The following is a 19,845-nucleotide window of genomic DNA, read 5'->3' as shown; positions in this document are numbered from 1 at the left end:
ACATTCTACAAATTCTCTCTCTTGAGATCCAGTGCTGACCTGATTTTCCCAATCTACTCGCATGTTAAAATCCCCCACAATTATCATAACACTACCCTTCTGACAAGCTTTTTCTATTTCCTGTTGTAATTTGTAGTCCACATCCCTGCAGCTGTTTGGAGGCCTATAAATAACTGCCATCAGGGTCCTTTTACCCCTGCGATTTCTTAGCTCAACCCATAAAGATTCTGCACCTTCCGATCCTATATCACCTCTTTCTAATGATTTAATATCATTTCTTACCAATAAAGCCATGCCTCCCCCTCTGCCTACCTTCCTATCCTTCCGATACACCGTGTATCCTTGGACGTTCAGCTCCCAGAGACATGCATCCTTTAGCCAGGTCTCAGTGATGGCCACAATATCATAACTGCCAATCTGTAGCTGTATGACAAGATCATCCACCTTATTCCTTATGCTGCGTGCATTTAAGTACAACACCTTAAGACCAGTATTTGATACTGGAAGACTGGAAGTCTCTCTGCCTTCCCACATCCTGCAAGAAGGGCATTCCACTATCCTGCCTGGCGTCTCTACTATCCAAGGCACAGTATTTATTCACAGTTTTAAAATGGGAAGAAACCATATGGAACAGCAAGCTTAGCTGTATGGGGAACAGGACCATTGCAGCAGCGTTGAACCAGTCATCATAATTTTACGAGTCATTTCACACACTTTGTAGGGGGTTAAACAGTTGAATAATCAACTAAAACTAATGATCCTGAGTCTCAACTTAACAGCTTTGAGAATGTCACCTTTATCACCCTTCAAATCTTTACCACATGATTCACAGCTCTTACTTATGACAAAAAAATTCCAGCAAAAGCAGTATGAACACCACCAGGTATATTTTGTGTAAAATGAACAACATTATTCATCCACGTCCTTAAAAATAAAGAACATGAGGCTGCAAGCAGATCAGGTTGTTGGAATGAGTTTAGTTAAAAGCTGAAATCCAAAGAATGCTTTCAATATCACTGCTTCTTGCACCCTGAAGGAGACATTTCCTATGGTGGGTGAGTCTAAGACCAGAGGAATAAGACCATAATACCATAAGATATTGGAGCAGAAGTAGGCCATTTGGTCCATCAAGTCTGCTCCACCATTCAATCATGGGCTGATCCAATTCTTCCAGTCATCCCCCCTCCCCTGCCTTCACCCCATACCCTTTGTTGCTCCGGCTAAATAAGAACCTATCTATCTCTGCCTTAAGTACACCCGATGACTTGGCCTCCACAACAAATTCCACGGATTTGCCGCCCTATGACTAAAGTAATTTCTCCGCATCTCAAAATGTCTTTTGAAATTTTGCCTACCTTTCCTGCATTCAAAATTGACTTGGAGGTAAGAAGCTGAGGGGGGTGGTTGAAGGTTCTTACTCAGAATGCAGGCCAGTGCCTAACGGCGTGCAGCAGGAATCTCTGTTGGACCCCTTGTCATCACAGCCAAGCTTCACTGGACTATGTGGATCATAATGTGTGAGTGCAGTGTCTGACATTACCATTTCTTTTATCTTTTGGAAAGCCACCTCACACTGTTTTGACCTTTGCCAGTTATTCCTGATCTGTAGTAGTGAATTCAAGGGGTGGAGCACCGGAACCAGTTACAGTCATTGACATTTCCTAAAAAGGACCTCAAAAAGGACCACAACTGTGACACATCTTTGGCCTTGGGGCATCCACCATTAAATTTTCTCAGCTCACGTGTGTAATTCTTGTGTGTCGATGCTGCAAGTGATGTTTGGTTTAAATAATTCACACTTGTGTTGTGCTCTGAGCCCATAATCTTCGAACCTTGTTAACACTGTCCCGAGATTTTGGAAATGTTCCTTATCATACTTTCTAGTAACAATGATGTCTTCTGGATAATTTGAGTGCCTGGGCAGCCTTGCATCACCTGGTCCATAGTACAGATGCAGATGCTATTCCAAAAATAAGTCAATTTTAGTGATAAAGCCCTATGTGAATGTTTATGGTGAGAAACACTTTGAACTCCTCTTCCATTTCCATCTGATGTAGGCCTCAGCTAAGTACACTTTGCTGAAGCATTTCCCCCCAGAAAGGTTTGCAAAGATATTCTCAATGCCCGGCAGCAGGTATTGATCTACTTTCAGTACTGGATTAATGGTGACAATAAAATCACCACAGATCCTAACAGTCACATTCCTTTTGACTACTGGAACCACTGGTGTTACCCATGGACTCCACTCAACCTTGGAATGAAGTCCTTCAGCTTCCATGTGATCCAGCTCACTGGCTATTTTATGACAGATGGCATAAGGAACCAGACAGGCTTTGTAAAACTGATGTGGCATTTTCATTAAACACTATTTTTCCTTTAATATATTTAAGTTTTCCAATGCCATCTTTGAAAGATGCCGTAGCATCATCCAGTACCATTCTTAATTCACTTTCAGTTGGCTCTTTTGCAGGGTATGTGGCATCAAAATGGTGGATGGATCTTCAATCAATTTTAGCCAACCGTGGCCCCACAATGCTGCACTTTATGTTTTTACCACATACTAGCTCAAAGTGGCTTGTTGATTGTTGTATTTCACCATTACAAACTCATTCCCACCAGCGTTATCTTTTCTCCAGTACAAGTTCTTAGTTGGATATCTGCAGGCTTCAGTTTATTATCTTTGAAATGCCAGTCAAACTCATTTTGTGGAATGACTAAAACAACCAAGCCAGTGTCCATCTCAGTTTTAATTAATTTGCCATTCACTTCTGGTTTAAGCCATATTGCTTGTGTCAGTTTTCACATGCAAATCTCAAGGCACTTCAGCCCTCTATCACTCTCATTAGTATCAGATTTTTCATCAATAGCATGCAAATTAGTGGTCATTTGGAAAGTGTTTCTTGACATTTTATCTTTTTCTCTTCCCTCTGCTATCTATTTTGTCTGCCTGACATGTTCTTTGTATGTGTCCTACTTTGTTGCATTTAGAACATAAAACATAGATATTTACAGCACATTACAGGCCCTTCGGCTCACAATGTTGTGCCGAACATGTAACCTATTCTAGAAACTGCCTGGAATTTCCTTACTGCATAGCCCTCTAATTTTCTAAGCTCCATATACCTAAGAGTCTCTTAAAAGACCCTATTGTATCCGCCTCAACCGTCATTGTTAGCAGTCAGTCCAAGCATCCACCACTTTCTGTGTGAAAAACTTACCTCTAATATCCCCCTTGTACCTATTTCCAAGCACCTTAAAACTATCCCCTTCATGTTAGCCATTTCAGCCCTGGGAAAATTATCTGGACTATCTGACTATCCACACAATCAATGCCTCTCATCATCTTATACACCTCTATCAGGTCACCTCTCATCCTCCATCGCTCCAAGGAGAAAAGGCCAAGTTCACTCAATCTATTCTCATAAGGCATGTTGCCCAATCCAGGCAACATTCTTGTAAATCTCCTCTGCACCCTTTCTATAGTATCCACATCCTTCTTGTAGTGAGGTGACCAGAACTGAACAAGTGGGGTCTGACCAAGGTCTTATATAGCTGTAACATTATCTCACAGCTCTTGAGTTCAATCCCATGGTTGATGAAGGCCAGCACACCATATGCATTCTTAACAATACTGTCACCCTGCTTTGAGTATCCTATAGATATAGACCCCAAGAACTTGCTGGTCCTCCACACTGCCAAGAGTTTTACCATTAATATTATATTCTGTCTTCAAATTTGAACTACCAATACGAACAACTTCACACTTATTTGGGTTGAACTCCACCTGCCACTTCTCAGCCCAGTTCTGCAACCTATCACTCTGTTGCTCTGTAACCTCTGACAACCCTCCAGACTATCTACAAAACCCCCAACTTTTGTGTCATCAGCAATCTTACTAACCTACCCTTCTACTTCCTAATCCAGCTCATTTATAAAACTTACAATGAGGAGGGGTCCCAGGACAGATTCCTGCAGAATACCGCTGGTCACCGACCTCTAAGCAGAATATGAACCATCTACAACCACCCTTTGCCTTCTGTGGGCAAGTCAGTTCTGGATCCACAAAGCAAGGTCTTCTTGGATCCCTTACCTCATTACTTTCAGAATGAGCCTTGCATAGGGAACCTTATCAAATGCCTTACTGAAATCCATATACACTCCATCCACTGCTCTACCTTCATCAGTCTGTTTTGTTACATCCTCAAAGAATTCAGTCAGGTTCTTAAGGCATGATCCGCCCTTGACAAAGCCATGCTGACTATTGCTAATCAGATTATGCTCTCCAAATGCTCATAAACCCTGCCTGTCAGGATCATCTCCAACAACTTACCCACCATTGAAGTAAGACTTCCTGGTCTATAATTTCCTTCAAGTTTTGCCTTTAAACCTGTATCGGTCTGATGTATGTGAGCCACTGCCACAATGGTAACACAATTTGTTTGGTCAGGCAGGTTTCTGTTTAGATGTTGGAATTTTGTTTATATTCACTTTCATTCTTGACTGCAACTCAATTGCATCACTGGCTGCTGTTTTCATTGATACAGTGATTTCAACTGCTATTTTAAATGTGAGTTGTGCTTTAGTTAGAAACCAGTTTTAAAAGCTTTCTAGTAAGATTCCACAAACTAAGCAATTTCTCAGTTCGTTATTAATCCCATCACTAAACTGAAAATGCTCAATTTCTTCAATTGAGTCGCATACACTGAAATGATTCCCCTTACTTTCGATTTTGTTTATGAACCGTGAAGTGTTCTGCAATCAATAATGCTTTTGATTCTAAGTGTTCCTGCATTATTTTCATGATATCAGTAAAGCTCATTTTGTCGGGTTTGGTTAGAGCAGTTTAATTTCTAAATAAATCGTATGTCTTTCCACTTATTGCACTCAGCAACACTGGCACTCATTTTGGTTATTCCATTTGCTTTTAAAATACTGCTCAATTTGCTGAGTATACGTATTTCAGTTATGTATTGTGCAATCAAGTCTGTCTATCTTTCCAATGCAACTGGCCACCTCTGCTTTTTTTAATTTATGATTATTATCACACAGCACTCAGTGTTTGTGAACCCATGAATTTTATCGTTCTTCTGCCTTTTTTCAAACACAGCTACCTCTCTCTTTTTCTGAAGAGACACATGCTACACTTTTTAAAAACTCAACCATCTCTCTCCTCTTGCGAAGAAAAAACACAGTGCATCTCAACAGGTAGGTAGATGTCTCGGGTTCATTTTAAAAGTTACTTAAAAAACACAGAAACTGGAGAAACTTGCATACCTAGATTCTTTTCTTTAGTGAGGTAGTCACAAATGACATGGAGGTGTAAAGACAAATGTCATCCACGTACTTTTAAAATATAACCCATAGTGAATTATGTACCTAACAAAGAATGCTTAATCAAACAATATATTTACAATATTACTCAAATATTACTGAAATTAGTTATAGAATCAATCAATGAATCAAAATACATTTATTATCAAAGAATGTATAAATTATACACCTTGTGATTTGTTTGCTTACAGCCACTAATCAAGAAATCCAAAGAACCCAAATTTAAAAAAAGACAGACCATAACCACATTGCAGAGAAAGAGGGAAAAGAACCATATCACGCAATCAATAGATGCAAATGACACTATTTTGAACCAGATTGAGTCCTTAAGATCCACTCCTCAGAACTGCTAGAGTAGTAGGCCCAAGCCTCGATCTCAAGTTCATCATATTAGTGAGGCAAAAATGCCGTAAAATTGGCAGAGATATCAGCCACCGGAGAGAGGAATAAACATGACAGGAAAGTGAGCAATACCAGCTCAACCCTCGCCTCCGCACTTGGGCTTTCCAGTCTATCTGGGCTGGCATTTAAATTGTCCAAGTACCAAGTAGTGCCTCGCTCTAGGGCCTGGGCCCTGGCACAATGACACACTCAGACCACACAGCCCAAAGCCATTCTTGATCTCACCAAATCAGTTCAGCTCTTGATACAACCTCGCAACCAGGTTAGGTGGACCGGCATCAAAACTATTCCACCTCGACTCCTCTCCAAATCATTCACTGCAACAGTGACAGCGATAGCAACTCAGTAGCACCATCTTAAACTGGAATGTAGAACAAGAGGGAATTGCCAGTAAGCTGTCACCCATCTTCATTGAAAGCAGTGCCGCAGGTAGATAAGGTAGTGCAAAAGGTGTTTAGCATGTTGTCTTTCATTGGTTAGGATATCGATTATAGAGTTGAGACATTATGTTGCAGATGTATAGATCATTGAGGTCATATCTGGAGTACCTTGTACAGTTTTGGTCTCTCTATTATAGGAAAGTAGTGGTTAAAATGTAAAGAGTGCTGTAAAGATTTAGGACTAGGGAGCCTGAGTGAGCCAGGCTTGGTGTTTATTCCTTGGAGTGTAGGAGAATGAAGGGTGACATTCTGGAAGTGCTAACATTGAAAAGGAGCACAGATAAGGTGGATGGTGAGGTGTGAAGGGGAAGATTAGAAAAGGCAATTGAGCAGACAATATTTTTACGCACAGGGAGGTGAGTACCTAAGATGAGCTGTCAGAGCAGGTGGTTGAAGCAGGTACAATAGTACTTGGATAGGTACGTGGAGGCAGCACTTAGAGAAATAGTTTAAAGTTCAAAGTATATTTATTATCAATGTATAAATGATACAACCATGAGATTTATCTCCTTACAGGCAGCCACAAAACAAGAAACCTGAAAGAACCCATTTAAAAAAAAGACAATAAAACACCCGATGGGCAGAGAGTGAGATAAACACAATTCGTGAAAACAATAAAAGCAAGCAAAAGCATTCAGAACTAAAGTGAGGGCATAAACGCCACCCACAGAGCAGCTGGAACAAGCCCACAGCCTCAGCTTCAGCTTATCACACAATGGGGAAAATTGTTGTGAAGCTCCCAGGCACAAAGCCCAGAGCAGCTGGAACAAGCCCACAGCCTCAGCTTCAGCTTATCACACAATGGGGAAAATTGTTGTGAAGCTCCCAGGCACAAAGCCCAGAGCAGCTGGAGCAGACCACAGCCTCAGTACCAGTGCCACGGAGAGCAGTGAGCAGATGCTGTTGAGCGGAACTGACTTGACCTTGCATCCGACACCCGGCTTTTTCAATCCATCCAGCCTAGCGTTTAAATTGTCCAAGTACCAAGAAATCCCTCACACTAGGACCCAGGCCCTGTCGTTTCGATATGCTCTGGGCCACAGACCCCACTGCCATTTTCTGGCCCGTATCTGACCTTTTGAAATTGGCCCAGTACTTGCTCCTTCTCACACCTGCGTGTCTCGACCCTTGAGTCCTCCTCATCTTCAACCGCCTCTTCATTGTTTGCGGTGATCATCTACCACAATTTTCCTCAGAAAGTGTCATTAATAAAGTATTTAGTTATGTTTCTTGCTTTTTGAACGGCCAGTAAGCTGTCACCCACCTTCAGTAGCGCTATCTTAAACTGGAATATGGGCTGAAGACAGGAAATTGGGACTAGCTGGCTGGGCAACATGGCAAGCGTAGACTAGATGGACAGAAGGACCTTTATCTGTGCTGCATTGCTCTAGGACTTCCTGTCTCTACCTCTATTCAATATTCTTCAGACAATTGGTAAAGATATAATGCACAACACCAAACAGTCCTGCTAAAAAAAAATACAATCTATCAGCAAAAACTTTCCGAGATTTAAAATGAAAACAGCAACAGCTGGAAGTACTCGGCAGTCCGCCAGTATCTATGGAAAGAGAAACAAAAATAATGATTTAGACTAAAGACTCTTCACGAAAACTGGGAAAGAGGGATAAACAAGTTGGTTTTAAGTCACAGAGAAGGAGAGGGAATATTTCATAGGTCAAAGAGAACACTTGTGATAGGATGTGGCCAAGATTTATTTGAGACTGCTTCATACTTTCCGAATTTTGTAAAACACTAACAATACCCCTTTAATGAAAAAGAAATCAGATGGTGGATTAATTCTGAAACAAGACTGGCTGACTTGCAATAGCATCCTAAAACAAAAGGCAATGAATATTGAAAATCTGAAATAAAAGCAGAATATGCTGTAAGTACACAGCTTCTTCATGACCTTGAGGGGCACAGTAGTGTAGTGATTAGCACAATGCTTTACAGCGCCAACTGTAAGATCAAGGTTCGATTTCCACGCTACGTGTAAGAAGTTTGTGTGTTCTTCCCATGGCTGCATGGGTTTCCTCCAGGTGCTCCAGTTTCCTCCCACATTCCAAAAAACATATGAGTTAGGGTTAGTAAGTTGAGGCCGTGCTATGTTGGTGCATATGCATGGTGACACTCAGCACGATTCAAATTGATTTTAATTGGACAGAAAGGACACATTTAACTATGTTTCAATGTACAAGAATCAAATAAAACTAATATTAATCTTGAGGTATTTCTTGTTTTTATTTATAATTTTCACTTTATTTATTTATAGTAGGATGAATCCATTCGTATTAATTTTTTTGTGAACAATCTTAACATGATCAAACTGAGCAACAAATCCAATGCGTTAGAGTAGTGCTTACAGGAACTTGAAGGGAAGACAAATGGGGGAAACCTGACCTTGGTTGTAAGCACCAGGCAATGACCATATCAACAAGGGAGGATGTAACCATTTCCAGTCATTGGCAGCACCATCAATCAATCACCCAACAGCAACACCTGAGAATTGCTATTTCCAAGAAACCTCAGCAACCAGATACACAAATACTGTCAACTTCAACAAAGGTAAATATGACATAACACACTAGTATATTGTGCCTTGAGAATATAACACTACAGACAAATTTCTTTTCCAAGAGAGAAAATAATAATTGCACATGCTTGAAATACACAGCAAATCATTTAACATTTATAAGAGAAAATGTTGTGTTGTTCTTGGTAGTGAGGTAGCACCAATTGAAAAGCATGTCATTTATGTAGATATCCTATTCCAAGAGACAGATTACTTCTAATACAACTCAGTACCTACATTGACCAGACATCCACCTTGGGACCATATTTCTTATGAGCCAGGAGCTCTGGGGCAGCATAGGCTGGACTCCCGCACTGTGTATTCAATAATTCCTGGCTGTCATTCTTCAGAGTGTTGCTTAATCCAAAATCTACATCAAAGAGATTATTCAATTTTAAATGAATACCAAATAAAAGACCAAAGAACTCAAAAAGTGGATTTAAAAAAATATATATTAATGATTGCTTGTTTAATTCCCTATTTCCCTTGGCTTTCTTGCTGAGCAATCATCCTCCAAGTTAGAAATTACAGGAAATATATCTGCTTTCCAACTTATGCCCTTGAAAACTTTACTTTAGGCTGAAGATGTAAAAGCATGAACTAGCAGAAATAATTCTCCAATTTTTACAAACTATTCTCAATTCTTGAAAAGCAGCAGAACAGAAATATCTAGTCATGTCATCCATTAATTTGATTGTTATAAGGAAATTTTCTCAATCAACAGCCCTTTAAATATTAGCACTCATATTTTAGTATCTAACTCTTTTGGTTACACCGCTGTTTATTTTTTCCTGTTTTGGAAACATACATTATCCTCTCAAAACTAATCTATAAGCTTCAAGACCTTGGCCTCAATAAATCCTTGAGCAATTGGATCCTCAATTTGTCCTCACTTGTAGACCCCAGTCAGTCCAGACTGGCAACAACATCCCCTCCATGATCTCCATCAGCACAGGTGCACCTGAAGGATGTGTGCTTACCCCCTGCTCTATTCGTTTTACACTTATGACCGTGTGGCTAAGCACAACTCCAATGCTATATACAAGTTTGCTGATGACGCCACTGGCGTAGGCCTAATCAAAGGTGGAGATGAATCAGTCCATAGGAGAGAGATTGAAAATCTGGCTGAGTGGTGCCATAACAACAACCTCTTACTCAATGTCTACAAGACAAAGACCTGATTATTGACTTCAGGAGGAGGAAACCAGAGGTCCATGAATCAATCCTCGTTGGAGGATCAGAAGTGGAGAGGGTCAACAACTTTACATTCTTTGGTGTTATCACTTCGGAGGATCTGTCCTGGGCCCAGCATGTAAGGGGAATTATGCAGAAAGCATGGCAGCACCTCTACTTCATTAAGAGTTTGTGAACATTCAGCATGACATCTAAAATTATGACAAACTTCTCTGGATGCGTATTGGAGAGTAAAATTGATTTGCTGCATCATAGACTGGTAGAGAAACGTCAGTGCCCGTGAAGAGTAAATTCTACAAAAGGTAATAGATATGGCCTAGTCCATCATGGATAAAGCCCTCCCCACCTTTGAGCACTTCTACACGGAGCGTTTTTGCAGGAAAGTAGCATCCATCATCAGAGAGCCCCACCAGCCAGGTCATGCTCTCTTCTCGCTACTGCCATCAGGAAGAAGGTACAGGAGTCTCAGTACCTATACCACCAGGTTCAGGAACAGTTACTACCCCTCAACCATCAGGCTCTTGAACCAAAAGGGGATAACCTCACTCAACTTCACTTGCCCCATCATTGAAATGTTCCCACAACCTATGGACTAACTGTCAAGAACTCTTCATCTCATGCTCTCAATATCTATCGCTTATTTATTTATTAATATTATTTCTTTCTCTTTGTATTTGCAGAGTTTGTTGTCTTTTGCACACTGGTTGGATACGCAGTTGGTGCAGTCATTCATTGATTCAGTATGTCTGCAAGAAAATGAATCTCGGTGTTGTATTGTGTGATATATATGTACTTTGATGATAAATTTACTTTGAACTTTGTATTTTGATTGCTATAATGTATGTATTTACATTGCCTTACTAAGCCATTTCAAATCCTGCAACATCCTATTCCAAAAAGTGAGAAGACCTGACTTCATTAGTGACTGAGCTGATATCATACATTTTGCATGACTACCTCCAAAGTTTCAATTATCCTTATTCTGTTTGAATTGAAATCCTTTTGCTGCTACTTTGATGATGATGACCACTGCCAGGTTATTTTAAGTGGGTAGCAAAGAACTCCAGCTTCAGTAGCACATTTCTTATCAGTAGTTTTGAATTTACTACCTTTACTGCTTTAGTTTCTGATCATTTCATAATGTTCCACACTTACCAATGATTTTAATGTTGTTATTTTCATCAAGGAGAAAGTTTTCTATTTTCAAATCCCTTGAGGAAAAATTAAAAAAATGATATATTCAAATGAAGTCATTCAAACCAACAATTATTTTAGATTTAAATTGTTTTCGACTGATCTTGTTTTTCATGATTCTTACAAGTCACATATAAAGAGCTGACACACTGTATGTCTCTATTTCCAGTGCCAGAGACAGAATGTTTCCCACTCAAGCTCTTAAGCCACTGTGAGGACATATCTGGAAAATGTGAACCAGAACCCAATGACCCTTACCTAGTTCTACAGACGCGCCACAGGAACTATCCTATCTGGATGCATCACTTCTTCGTATGGCAACTGCTTTGCCCAAGACCACAAAAAACTACAGAGAGTTGTAAACACAGCCCAGTCTATCATGAAAACCAGCCTCCATTCCATTGACTCAATCTACACTTCCTGCGGTCTTGGGAAAGCCCCAATATTATCAAGGGCCCTTCCCTCCCCAGTCATTGTCTCTTCTCCCTCTTCCATTGGGAAGAATATACAAGGGTTTGAGAAGATGTACCACTAGGCTCAGGGACAGCTTCTAACACACTGTTATAAGAGCAGACTGCCAGATTTGGGTGGGTTTCATTTTCTGACAAATGAAGCCAAGGTCCAGATAAAAGTGAATGTGGTTTATTTGGTATTAGCTGTAAAAGGATGGCCATGTGTTTGAGGCTGCAGACTCATTAAGCATTTTGCTATGTTATTGGCTCCTAACTGGATTGAAAGCATAAATTGGAAAGGCTTGTCAAACCAAACTGAGGACATCTTCGAAGGAGATACTGGGTGCTGAGTTTCCAGTTTGAGAGCCCCTGATTTTCTTCGTCCCAACTTACTCATAGAACACATGCATTACCCTTAGCCAAGGTTTCTAAAACTAGAGGCATAGATTTAGGTAAGGACAAGATTTAGGAGGGCCCTCAAGAATATTTTCACCTATAGACTTGTTGGAATCTGGAGTGTACTACTAGAACATCTGGAAAACCTGAAAGCAAGTACCACTGGACTCAAAGACAGCTACTGTAGGTAGGGAAAGATACGGCTTGAGAAGAAGGAACCTGTAGGGGAGGAGAGCGGAGACAAGGAGAAGGGGAAGGGGGAGGGTACTCAGGGAGACGTGATCGGCAGGTGAGAGGTGATAAAAGGCCAGAGCAGGGAATAGAAGAGGAGAGGGAGAGGGAATTTATTTTACCAGAGGTAGAAATCTACATTCATGCCATTTTATGTCCCTGTACACAAAACAGAAGCCTCAGTTATTGCTGCATGCCGTTGGCCTGAGAAGTTGGGCCACCTTCTTGAAGGGATTGTATGCACAGCTTGTTGGCACCTTAGAATGTGAATGGTCACTATATCACAAGAACAAATTTAATGCTATTCTTTAAAGCACAAAGCAAACTATTTGCTTTCTTAAATTTTTATCACCTTGTCTTCCGCTGGCAGGAATTTATGAATATGCACCTCCTGTGAATATGCATCTACTTGAGAATATTGCCAGTGGGTAAGATTGCCTCTTTATATCACTGCTTGCCAAGTGTACTACTTCAAGCAGAAAATGTATCTGCAATCTGCCTGTCCATTTCACCACCTTACATTTTCCTAAAATCTGCTATTCAATATATTGCCCAATAATTGGTTATGTGTAATATCTACAAATAACCAACACTAGAGTCTAGGTCATTTATTGAAAATTAGATAATTAAGTAACCTAATACTAATCCTTGACTCCTACCCCCACCCCTTCCCAACTCCCTACTTTCTGTGGTGATCGCTCCCTCCATAATTCTCTTGTCTATTTACTCCTCCCCACTAACTTCCCTCCTGCAACATATCCCTGTAAGTGACAGAAATGCTACACCTATCCTTTCACCTCCTCCCTTCCCTCAATTCAGGAGCCCAAACAGTAACTTCCAGGAGTGGCAACACTTCACCTACGAATCTCTTGGGGTCATCTATTCTATCTGGTGCTCCCAATGTGGCCTCCTCTACTTTGGTGAGACCCAATGTAAACAGAGGGATTGCTTTGTCAAACACCTCCACTCCATCTGCCAAAAACAGAATTTCCCAGTAGCTAACCTTTTTAATTCCCATCTGCACTCCTGTTCCTCTTTTGCCACAATGAGGTCACTCTCAGGGTGGAAGAGCCATGCCTCATCTTCCATCTAGTTAGCCTCAACCTGACGGCATGAACACCGATTTCTCCTTCCGGTCGTTTTTTTTCTCTCTCCCTTCCCTCTTTCTCTGTCCTGACTTTGGTCTCCTGTCTCTTCTCCTCACCAGCCTATCACCTCCTTCTTCCCTTTTTATTCTGGCATCTTCCCCCTTTCTTTCCTGTCCTGAAGAAGGATCTCAACCTGAAACGTTGATTGTTTATTCGTTTCCATAGATGCTTCCTGACCTGCTGATTTCCTCCGACGTGTTGTGTGTGTTGCCCTGATCCTTCCCTCTTTTACCCTTCCAGTCAGGAAAATATCAATTCCTTGCCTCTCTCTGCCTCCTATTGCTTAAAATATTCAATGCCTAAGTTACAATGTTTCCTTTAACACCACCTGTTACTTGAATTGATAAATAATATGAAATCATTTTTACACTTCTTGGTTTCCAGCAGCCCCCTGAGCCTTTCTTGTTAATACCTCCTAGATCCGTAAGATCCATCCATTAGAACAAAGGGCCTATAGCAATACTGTTACCTACAATTCATACATTCATGAGACATGCAAAATTGACTGAGCAATGTGTTACAGTTCCTTCCTTGTAACTTGGTCAAAATCCTGAAACTCCATGCCTACAAACACCCCTGGTGTAAGCTCACTTTGGGCTGGCAAGTGGTAAGTAACATTCGAGCCACACAAGTGCCAGGCAATGACCATCTCCAACAAGAGAGGCTCTAACCATCGTCCCTCGACATTCAGTGGCATCACCATCACTGAATCCCCTACCATCAACATCCTGGGGGGTTACCATTGACAGGAATCCAACTGATCTAGTCATCCGTGGCTACCAGAGCAGGTAAAAGGCTGGGAATCCTGTGGCGTGTAACTCACCTCCTGATTCCCTGCAGTGTATCTACCATCTCCAAGGCTCAGGACAGGAGTGTAATGGAATGCTTGCCACTCTCCTGGATGAGTGCAGCTCTATCAACACTCAAGACACCATCCAGTACACGGCAGCCCACTTGATTGGTACCCCTTCCACAAGCACCCAATCCCTGCATCATCGACGAACAGTTGTAGCAGTGTGTACTATCTACAAAATGCACTGCAACAATGCACTAAAATTCCTAGGGCAGCACCTTCCAGACCCACAACCACTACCATCTAGAAGGACGAGAACAGCAGATACCTGGGAACACCACCACTTGGAAATCCCCCTCCAAATCACTCACCATCCTGACTTGGAAACATATCGCCATTCCTTCATTGTCGCTGGGTCAAAACCATGGAATTCCCTCCCTATCAGCACTGTGGGTGTACCTACACCTCAGGGACTGCAGCCGTTCAAGAAAGCAGCTCATCACCACCTTCTCAAGGGCAACTAGGGACAGGCAATAAACGCTGGCTTAGCTGGTGATGCCCACATCCCGTAAATGAATAAATTTTAAAAATTAAGAAAATGGCCTACTACTACCTCCTTCTCAAGGGCAGCTTGGGATAAGCATTAAATTGTGACCCTACTGGTGATGCCCACATCTTGTACGTAAGTGAAACAGACATAACAGCGCCTAAAGCAAGTGTAGGTATAATTCCCCTCCTTATTATCCTTTCATTCTGATTTGCACAAATCCCATAAACTTGAAAGAAAGGGCATAAACTGTGTTTAATAAGAATTATTTTTCCATTCTGTCCTCAGTTCTCTTTCTTCCCTCCAGTCAGGAAAATGTCCATTCCTTGCTTCTTTCTGCCTCCAATTTCTTAAGTATCTCAGGAATTCAGGAACCTGGTGTGAACTTTGAATAGAGCTTTGTGTCTATTTGAATCATCTGTGCATAGCAAACTTTCTATCAGCATTGGATCATAGAGTCATCAAGAGCTGTAGAATCATTCAGTAGAGAAGCAGACATTGTGGAGCATCATATCCATGCTGATCATTAAGCTCCCATCTATTTCATTTTCTATCACTTGTGCATAGTATTCTATGTCTTTGTTATTCAAGTGTTCATTCAGACTTTGTTTAATGTTGTGAAAGTACCTGTCTAGACCACCTTCACAGGCATTATATTCCAGATTGTAACCATCTTTCAGATGAAAAGGATACCTCTAAACTTTTTACTGCTCATATCAAACTCATCTGCTCTTGTTTTAGGTGGTTCTGTTGTGGCAAAAAAAAATTTTATTATCCACTGATCTAAGCCTCTCATAATTTTGTACACTTCTGTCAGGTTCCAAACTCCCCATCTCCCCCCCGCCCCCCGTCAACAACTCAGCCTTCTCTTGTTTAAGGAAAATAAACTAGCCTACTTAGTTTCTCTTCATAACTTAAATGTTCCATCAAATGTTTCCAATGCAATCACAATTTTCCTGTTGTGTAGTGAACAGAATTATGTACAAGATTTTACAAAGGTGCACAATGACCTCCATCGTCTTACACTTTATGCCCCAGCTAGTAACGATCATAATTCTGTATGCCATTTTGAGCAATATGAAATCACCTCACAATCTGTTAGTTGAAATGCTGAAGGCTCCTGAACAGATACTCATAAGTTATGAGTGCGAGCAGACAAATATCTGAAGGGCATTGGCTATCTCTGAGGAAGGGAACGAAATGTCTTTGATCCTACCTGTGCACTATGGCATGACGATGGAGGTGTTCCACAGCTGACAGAATCTGCCTGGTGTATTTTCTCACTTCCCTTTCTTCAAGCTTTTTCTTTTCACTTATTCTGTCCATCAGATCTCCCCCTTGGCATAGTTCCATTGCCATGTAGTAGGAGTTCTCAGTCTCCAGTGTTTCAAAGAGTTGCACGATATTGGGGTGTTTGATCATTTGGTGAATGCGAGGTTCTCTTTTCATGTTCTTCTGTATGTACGTGTCCTGCTTTGCTTTCTTCTTGTCAATCACTTTGATGGCCACCTGGTCAATATATCAACTAGAGTTAATTGGTGAACGTTTGAAAAAGGTGGTCTAGAGATTTGATTGTGATTCGAATCTTTGACAGCCATAAAGTGGTACCTGGCGGTACAGTGTGATAGGAATTGAATGTGCTAGATCAAACTGCAGTTTCAAATCAAATTACTAGTCATAACATCTTCTTTTTACCAGTTAAAGAATGGATCCCATTCTGGTTGCAGAGTTTACTCGTGAATTTAGTTTTCACAAAATCCCTGACTCGACACATGGAAGCTGAGCTGTGCAACTATTACATACAAACAAGAGAAGCCTACAAAAATTAAAGTACATCCATTTGCACCACCGTGGGAGCCAAGATTGTTTGTTCTGCGACGCGGTTGGGTTTATCCATCCGTCTTGCAGGTAAGAGAAAATCTGCAGATGCTGAAAATCAGAGCAACACACACAAAATGCTAGAGGAACTCAGCAGGCCAGGCAGCATCTAAGAAAAGAGTACAGTTGATGTTGTGGGCCAAAACCCTTTGACAGGCCTGAAACGTTAACTATACTCTTTTCCTAGATGCTGCCTGGCCTGCTGAGTTCCTCCAGCATTTTGTTTCCATTGTTTTGGGCTGTGTTATTCAATGCTGCCAGTGGCAAGTGTGTTCATTTAATGACACATTAGGACTACTTTTCTGATACATACAGGAAGAGTGGTATTAAACAAAATTCATCACACTGCATGGTGCCTGATAAAAATTTAACTGATAAAAATTCAGTGATTGGCAAAACTGGTTCAAAACTGGACCAATTGCAAGTTTGTACTTGAAAGCACTGAATTAGCGAATGATGAACAAGCTTTGTCAGGAAAGTGATTGAGATGAGTACAAATGCAACATTTAAGAGGCATTTGGATAGGTACATGGAGGGGAAGGGTATAGGCTGAACATAGGCAGTTGGGACTATCAGGGAGGATACTGTGGTCTGCATGAACCAGCTGGGCTAAAAGCCTGTTTCTCTGATGTATTACTCCATGACTCGAAACAAAACTGTAGGGTCCAAAAACTCGAAATAAAAACTGAGTCATAGACTAGCTTTATCACTCAGATTTTATTTCTCACCTATAGTCTAACACAAGTCAGTAATCATTTCAGATTTATAATGGAAAGGTTCCATTAAGCAATATCCTGATGAATCTCCTCTGCACCATTTCAAATGCAATCATATCTTTCTCCTTGTGCAGAGAACAGAATTATATACAATATTCCAACGGTGCATAACCAAAATTTTACAAAGTTGCACAATGACCCCCATGATCTTATATTGTCTGCCCCAGCTAATGAAGCACTTAGCAGGTCAGACAGCATCTACGGAGAGAGAAATAAATATACTGTTGCAGGTTATAAGTTCTCATTAGAACTGATCTGGTGTAAATTAGAAAGATTAATAACCTGAAATTATTGAATGTGATGTTGAGCATTGTGTCAGAAAATGAGGTTTGAACAGTGTAAGTGGTCAAAGACAGAGAATCCAGGCTGGGAATAGAATGAAGAATTATAGTGATGGAAATTGGAAGTCAATGTCACCTGTAAAATTGTTTCAGCATGAAAGTGAACCTAACAAATAAGTTGAGGCAAATCATTAGGATTAAAATTAAAGAGTTTAATTTTATTTTGGCATCAAGCTTTATTACATGACTCCATTCTTTAATACAATGTTAAATCATATGAATCTTCAGTGTGCATGCATACATCCTGAAGACTTACAGATTATGAGGTAAAAGCTTACCTTTAAAGGTACTGCAAAAGATACCTTTGCAGATGCTGTCAAATTGCAACTAAATTTGACGCTTACATCAGGGTGGGGTAATTATGGAAGAAGATTCTTAGGGGAAATAATTACATACATCTGGGAAAACATGCATATTTTAAGTAAATTGGATTCAAAGCTGGCCTTGCCATAGAAGACCTAATGTACTAGTAGATGGGTGTTTCTCTGACTGGAAATCAGTGACCAGTGGTGTTCAGCAGTGATCGATGCTGAGAGCTCTATCTGTCCCAGCATTACATACTATATGTTGTGATTAGTGAGAAAAGCTGTCAAAGGATACAACAAAATACAGATTAGTTGGTAATATAGTAGCCTCAACTTTAGTACAAACAATGCATTTTCATAGCATCAGTACTGACCAAGTATGTCTACTCCAGTAGTAGGAGAAATGATCACAATGCTGTAGTTGTGGAGACCTTTTCCCATATCCTTTGATCTAAAGCCAATCGCTGAGCATCAATTGACACTGGTAGAAAAGAGTTCTAAATTGGTTTACTCCTTACCCGCGGGGGTGCTTTCCAAATTTTCTACCAGCATTAAGACCTGCTCCAATCCTAGACCTCCTCACTTGGCAGCATAGTGGGGCAGCTAGTAGAACATCAGACCAGACCCTGGTCCCGTCCTGACTCTGTGCGGAATCTGCACAGCTTTTCCCTGGTGTTCTGGATTCCCTCCCTGTCCCAAGGACATATGGGTTGGTTGGGATAACTGGCCAGAGTAAATTGTCTCTGGTATAGGGGTGAATGGTAGAGCCTGGAGCAAGTTGAGAGAGTGTACGGAAAATTTAAAAATTAGACTAATGTAGCATTAATGTAAATAGGTGGTTGGTGGTTAGTGTTGACTAAATGGGCCGAAGGGCCTGTTAACCTGCTGTATGTCTCTAATTTCATGACCTCATTATAACTGATTCCATAACAACACTGTAAAAAAAAGTTGAAAGAACACAATAAAATGTGAACGCAGAACATTTTGTTCAAGTAATGTTCAAAATTGGTTAATTCAAGACAATTCTGTTAAGAATCACAGACTCAGTTTCAGCTCTGTTGTAATAATATATATTCATGAAATTCATTAATTTTATTCTTGAAAAATGGACACTGTTAGCCTTCATCCTATTGAAATTTCTTAGTCAATCTTATTTCTTTATACATTTATCAGCCTGAGACTGGGATTCCTGCAGTTCTTTAGTGTACATTTCATTTGCCATCTAATAATAAAGAATCAAGTGCTGATCACGCTAACACCTTTACCTTTTCCCCTGTTGGAACGTGCAGCCCTTCCATCACCTTAGCAAAGGAGCCTTTGTTGATCATCTTACCCACTAAGTAATTTCCGACCCGCTTTGTGTGAGAGAAACTTTTCGCTGGATCCTGAGGGAATGAGATAAAACACTCCAGCATTTCAGAGTCCTTGTTTACTTCCTCCCATACTGGCAGAGCATGGTCCACGTCGCTCATCCCTGCGAGGATATCATCCAAAGCTGATCTGACCTCTGCAGGCATCGCTGGGCTAGCAGGAGGAATCAAGCAGCTCCCACAGGCTGGAGTTAGCTGTGTTTTGCACACATCACCGGGGAAATGAAGACAAAGCCCATTATTACTGAAGTCCTCTCTGAAGGATTACCTCCTGGTTAATGATTTGCCTTGAGGCTTACTGGTCCACTCAGCCATAACGATAGCATAGATAATTAACCGAACTGATATCCACTGTTGTCAGTCATGCTCACAAACCATCAATAAAGGATATTCAATCCCAGCTCAGAGCTCACACAAGAGATGCTTTGTCATAGACACTGAGGATTATTGTGTAGTATAAACCAGCAGTCTGGCT

At 40.8% G+C, this 19,845-nt stretch overlaps 1 protein-coding gene across 2 annotated transcripts in view; it reads right to left on the bottom strand.

Annotated features, from left to right (window-relative positions):
- The window catches only part of LOC140192735 (uncharacterized), a 49,736-nt gene extending 30,161 nt beyond the window's left edge, over window positions 1–19,575 (bottom strand). Inside the window, exons 1-4 of one of the 2 annotated variants that reach the window (XM_072250243.1) lie at window positions 19,266–19,575; window positions 15,917–16,209; window positions 11,095–11,150; window positions 8,983–9,115 (exon numbers count right to left, since the gene is read on the bottom strand). In XM_072250243.1, the coding sequence (XP_072106344.1) occupies window positions 8,983–9,115; window positions 11,095–11,150; window positions 15,917–16,209; window positions 19,266–19,517 (734 nt within the window). In that variant the 5' untranslated portion in view covers window positions 19,518–19,575. The remainder of the gene's footprint in view (window positions 1–8,982; window positions 9,116–11,094; window positions 11,151–15,916; window positions 16,210–19,265) is intronic. The other variant, XM_072250249.1, reaches the window with a different exon arrangement.
- Window positions 19,576–19,845: the final 270 nt, after the last annotated feature.

This window comes from Mobula birostris, chromosome 2 (assembly GCF_030028105.1).
Source record: "Mobula birostris isolate sMobBir1 chromosome 2, sMobBir1.hap1, whole genome shotgun sequence".
In the NCBI taxonomy this organism is placed as follows: domain Eukaryota; kingdom Metazoa; phylum Chordata; class Chondrichthyes; order Myliobatiformes; family Myliobatidae; genus Mobula; species Mobula birostris.
This window is presented reverse-complemented; position numbering and strand designations above follow the sequence as displayed.